The following is a 6,265-nucleotide window of genomic DNA, read 5'->3' on the forward strand; positions in this document are numbered from 1 at the left end:
ACATTTAGACCAGTCTTCCTCCTAAAATAGGTCCTCTTCCTGAACACATCTAGACCAGTCTTTCTCCTAAAACAGGTCCTCTTCCTGAACACATCTAGACCAGTCTTTCTCCTAAAACAGGTCCTCTTCCTGAACACACCCAGACCAGTTTTCCTCCTAGAATAGATTATTTTTCTGAATACACCCAAAAGCGTTCTCATTATTTGGATATAGTAGGGTCATACTTTCTCCAGCTTATGACTAAATATCGTCCTCCAGAATCCTTCAAGAAAAATTACTTTCTTGAACTCGCCGCTATACTACTCTATCACTCAAAAAAGAACCAAATTCGACTTTAAAAGTCTCCAAGTGTAATTAGGATGAGCTATAGTTGTTGCGGAAAACTCCAAACAAAACAAAATAAATAAATAAAAGATACGATGCAATGGCTATCTATATTTTGAAAGAATCTTATTTTTTCTTCAGAAGGCCACAGAATTGATGACCCAATCCTTGATAAAGACGTTGGTATAAATTGTAAAAGAAAGATCAATATTTGCCCATCGAAACATCTGGAAATGTTACCACAGTCTATCGGCATATTTTGTTATTAGAATGAAGGGGAAAAAAAAACTTGAGCTAGATTTAAATTCAGGGTTCCTTAATGTTTACTAATGTCAGTAAAAAAAAAAAAGGATAATTTCAACTAGATTTTGTTCTAAAGCCCACACTGTCTTCAGAACTATGTTGTTTGTTTAATAGATATAGGCACTACTATATTTCTCAATATATATTTTTATATTCGAGCTTTTTTTTTCATAACATTTACATTTCTACAAAACATTTTTTTTTCAGAATTTGTTATTAAAGAAAATTCTGAGTAACTCTGTATTTTAAATAAGTGTTCTATGGGTTGTCGCCAGCTGTGGTATCAGTTGCATGTTCATTATCAGGATCAGTTCTTACTTTGTAGTTGTTAACCGTGGTATAAGTGGTATCGGGATCAGTTCTTATTTTGTAGTTGTTAACTGTGGTATAAGTGGTATCGGGATCAGTTCTTACTTTGTAGTTGTTAACCGTGGTATAAGTGGTATCGGGATCAGTTCTTACTTTGTAGTTGTTAACTGTGGTATAAGTGGTATCGGGATCAGTTCTTACTTTGTAGTTGTTAACTGTGGTATAAGTGGTATCGGGATCAGTTCTTACTTTGTAGTTGTTAACCTTGGTATAAGTGGTATCGAGATCACTTCTTACTTTGTAGTTGTTAACCGTGGTATCGGGATCAGTTCTTACTTTGTAGTTGTTAACCGTGATCAGTATTTCTTCGATTTATTTGAGTCCACTCAGAAAACATTAAAGAAGGCTTAAAGCGTTCAGCGTTTCCACCCGTGAAGCTTAAAGTTAGTTTTAGTTGAATAAACATCTCGAAAACAGCCGATTAGATTACTGAAAAAAATGCGAATAGATTTAGGTTTAATTGATGGAAGAAATTCGTTTACTTTACATTTCCAGTGGAAGGAAGAGTAGCTTTCTTCATTAAACTTAAATGTTGATATAATCAAATTCAAGAACAAAGCCTTTAGTCATTAAGAGTCTTGTTTTCTTTTTTTGTGGTACAGGTAATCTTTTTGCTTGGTGCCATTAATCCCTAACTTTAAAGGTTTTCGAGTTGAAGACTGGCCATGGTTTACGTTTGAAATCAATGTAGGAGAATTTGACAATAAGTGATGACGAGAGTCTGCTGGGATAAGTGACCTTTCGACAGCATAAAACTTACGAATTCCATGGAGATTTGGACAGATTTTGCAGTTACAAAAGATTAGGATATCACACTTCTAGTCTGTGATGGTCAAACCAGCAGTATAGTCGACAAAGGTGGGGGGGACAAAGGGCCATTTTCCACCCGCTTTTTAAAAAACAACACGAGGAAATTTTTAACGAGGAGTTTAACAATGTATGCTAGGAAATAATTGTAACTAAGCACTTCGGTTTTTGTATCGTCTATTGACGAGTTCTCTCCACGCTGGGGGAAAAATTATTTATTTCCTGAATCTGAACAAAGATTCCAACAGGGGGCAAAAATTCTACAGTTAGAATTAAAGTTCCAATTTTTCAAATTATTTCATCTGAAACTAATATAATGACACTTATGTCGAAAGAAAATTTTAAGTCTCGGCATTTCAGTTATAATTTTATTTTGGAGAATATTTGTGAGGTTACATCGTACTTAATGTTTTAAAATTTGATGTCATGAAGTTGCTTAATTTTTGTGGCTCAGACATTATGCGATCATGTGGTGGACGTCTAAGAATTAGGTCAGTTGGTGATTACCATATTTGATTCGTTCAGAAAATGTTCACAATTTTTCGTAGACTTTTGTAGTCTTACTGGTGCCACTGCCAAGAATAAAGAACGTTTAGAATCTGTAGTGATCATATACCAATCCATACAGAACTAAATACAATGATGTTATAAAGTACAGCGTACCTATTTACAAATCAAGACACACGGTAGTGTGTCGTGCGGTCAAAACAACCTGCAGGACACACTGTGTGTTATTAACAGGAGAGATTTTTCACTTTATTTAGCTCGGAATGTGGTAATCCAAACTACCTTATATTTTCAGCGAATGTGCTCTACTGGGCCCTTATTTAAAATACCAAGTTTCAAGGCAATCCATTAAGAAATATACGAGATATAAAATCTCCAATTCGATCGAATTCTTCCATTTTTTTTTCTTCTGTTCAACTTGGGGCATGATGGTGGGTAAAACAAAAAACGTGGCCTGGATAACTATTATCAAGATATAGTACAAACCAGTAATGTAAAGATATAGTACAAACCAGTAATATAAAGATGTAGTACAAACTACAACAGTAATATAAAGATGTAGTACAAACTACAACAGTAATATAAAGATGTAGTACAAACTACAACAGTAATATAAAGATATAGTACAAACCAGTATTATAAAGATATAGTACAAACCAGTATTATCAAGATATAGTACAAACCAGTAACATCAAGATATAGTAGAAACCAGTAATATAAAGATGTAGTACAAACTACAACAGTAATATAAAATCTAATCAGAAACACCTTAGGTGTGAAAAAAAGGTGCGACCAAAATGGATTAAGCGTGCGGCTTAAAGGAATGAAATTAAAATTGTCGGCCAAACTGACAGCTACACTTATAGCATTGATAAGAATTTTACAGCAAATATTCATTCAATCCAGTAATATCAAGATATAGTACAAACCAGTAATATCAAGATATAGTACAAACCAGTAACATAAAGATATAGTATAAAGCAGTAACATAAAGATAATGTTAAAAATATAGTACAAACTAATGTATAAGATATAGTACAAACTAATGTATAAGATATAATACAAATTTGTACTATATCTTTATGTTACTGCTTTGTACTATATCTTTATGTTACTGGTTTGTACTATATCTTTATGTTACTGGTTTGTACTATATCTTTATGTTACTGGTTTGTACTATATCTTGATAATACTGGTTTGTACTATATCTTGATATTACTGGTTTGTATTATATCTTTTACATTAGTTTGTACTATATCTTGATAATACTGGTTTGTACTATATCTTTACATTACTGGTTTGTACTATATCTTTATGTTACTGGTTTGTACTATATCTTTACGTTACTGGTTTGTACTATATCTTTATGTTACTGGTTTGTACTATATCTTTACGTTACTGGTTTGTACTATATCTTTATGTTACTGGTTTGTACTATATCTTTACGTTACTGGTTTGTATTATATCTTTAACATTAGTTTGTACTATATTTTTAACATTATCTTTATGTTTAATATTTTGTTTACATTTCAGTTTCTGTTTGCACTAGGTGCTATAAGTTAAAGTTATAGATTGTGCTCTGATTTTCTTCTAAAGTTTGGATTTTTAAATTCCAACGTTTTCTCTCTGTATTAGGCTAAAGAAGTGGACATGATGTCAGAATATCACAATTATTTTATCACGTCTCTGGTAAGTGTAGAAAAATTCTGTTACTGATGCATAAGTTGTAAAACAATTATCTGTTCCATATATGTCAGAAGTAAACACTAGAAGAACTGTCTATTATTATGAAAATAAAGATATTTTCTCTACGTTTCAACCACATTTAATGTGGCCTTCATCAGAAAGTGCTTTTTTAAACTTTAATCTTGTAACAAAGTTATCGCAAAGTTATCCCAGTGAAATAAGTCTTAATGAAAAGGAAAATATAGATAAAAAATAAACCAGCTGTGTAGAACAAGATTTCAAGAAACTGTGGACGAACAATTAGTGGCACATACTTTTCGATAATAAATAATTCTGATTTAAACTACCTTTATTAATTAAATACCAAAAGATATATTAGTAAACAATTAACTGTTTAATAAGACAATGAATTCGCTTTACTATTATCTTGTTTTCCATTATAAAATACTTAAAATAGGAACAATTATTTTGTAATCCGTGTCCATTGGTCTCTAATCGTTACATTGTATATTTGTAATTGCTCCATTGGTTATTTTGCTATAATTTTGTATCATATGTTTGACGGTATGAATTTATTATTCTGATCTTTATAGATTTTTAATTCAATTAATTTAAATCAAGCTATTTAGTTAAAAATGAACAGTCGTAAGTCCTGGAAGTTATTGAAAAATTATATTAATTTACAGATACAACATCATAAGATGCTGTGATATTTCAATAAAACTTCAAAGTTTAGTTTTCACCATATTAAAGATTAAAAATTTAACTATTTTACAAATGATGCTGTTTTCTGGAGTTACGTTCCTGTTTAAAAAACTACTATTTAGGAATACGAGTTGATCATTTTCATTTAGGATTTGCACACCGTGGATTTGGAGGAATTCCAGTATGTCGGAACAAACATTTCTGGATTTCAGCTTGTGGACGAAACTGCTCCAGAGTTCGAAGACGTCTTGCATGGATTGTCTACCGGCTTGGAACAAAGAATGAAGAGAGAAAAAAGTTATTCGAAAGTAAGCGTTTTTTAAGCCTTCCTTTTGTACAAATTTACTGAACAATTTAGCTCTAGTGAAATAGATCTTAGTAAAACTGAAAATATAGATGAAAATAAAACCAGCTACAGAAGAAAAAAAAACATCAGTAAAAGTGGGAGATTAAAATATTAACGAAATTTCATTAGGATAATTTAATTTAACAAATCATGTTATCATGGTTACAGCTAATTCTACAATAAGCGCTCGACAACGTCAGCAGAAAACTGAAACTCAATAGTTTTTATTTTATAAAAAATTTCAAATTTCATGGATAAATTCTAACTCAAGCTGAGCCTGGATCTAATCGAATGGCTGCAAATAACATTCGATCCAATAAGCTTTGGTGACGACGCTGGTCCAAGGATTACCGGTCTCTCTCTCAAGTATTTGATCCATCAAGTCAGAAAGAATTTTCTTTATACTGGTCACGTATTTATTTTCGGCTTATACTAAATATTCCGACTTCCTAAAGACGTAACTATGAGCAAATAAGAGCGAGGCTTGGAGAAGGCTTAAGATTTCAAATGTTTTTATTTAAACGTGTTATCCATCAGACGAATCTTTTTATCTTGTATTCGTACGAACTTCATATTGTTCTTAATATTTTATTTCCCACCCATTGCCCCATAAGCTTAAATTTGATAGAATGAAAAGCACATGGGAAATAACTGCAAAATAAATAGATATTAGATTACATTCACGTCAATTACAGTCGTAATATTACATAACAATAATGGGTAATAGAGCAAGGTCTAACAATCAATAAAATACTGAGTCGTGATGCTACATAACAACGGTGGATAATAGAGCAAGCTCTAACAATCAATAAAATACTGAGTCGTGATGCCACATAACAACAGTGGATAATAGAGCAAGGTCTAACAATCAATAAAATACTGAGTCGTGATGCTACATAACAACAGTGGAGAATAGAGAAAGCTCTAACAATCAATAAAATACTAAGTCGTGATGCTACATAACAACAGTGGATAATAGATCAAGCTCTGACAATCAATAAAATACTGAGTGGCGATGCCACATAACAACAGTGGATAATAGATCAAGCCCTAACAATCAATAAAATACTGAGTGGCGATGCCACATAACAACAGTGGATAATAGATCAAGCCCTAACAATCAATAAAATACTAAGTCGTGATGCTACATATTAACAATGGTTAATAGATCAAGCTCTAACAAGGAAATACTGAGTCGTGATGCTACATAACAACAGT

General features: G+C 31.9%; 1 protein-coding gene across 2 annotated transcripts in view; it reads left to right on the top strand.

Moving 5' to 3' along the window:
• Nucleotides 1-6,265, top strand: part of LOC106459605 (glutamate receptor ionotropic, kainate 2-like) — a 31,968-nt gene that overhangs the window by 5,130 nt on the left and 20,573 nt on the right. The window contains exons 2-3 of one of the 2 annotated variants that reach the window (XM_022386134.1): nt 3,946-3,999; nt 4,851-5,009. In XM_022386134.1, coding sequence (XP_022241842.1) covers nt 3,946-3,999; nt 4,851-5,009 — 213 coding nt within the window. Of the gene's footprint in view, nt 1-3,945; nt 4,000-4,850; nt 5,010-6,265 lie in introns of those variants that run through there. The other variant, XM_022386136.1, reaches the window with a different exon arrangement.

This window comes from Limulus polyphemus, unplaced genomic scaffold (assembly GCF_000517525.1).
Source record: "Limulus polyphemus unplaced genomic scaffold, Limulus_polyphemus-2.1.2 Scaffold636, whole genome shotgun sequence".
Taxonomy (NCBI): Eukaryota; Metazoa; Arthropoda; class Merostomata; order Xiphosura; family Limulidae; genus Limulus; species Limulus polyphemus.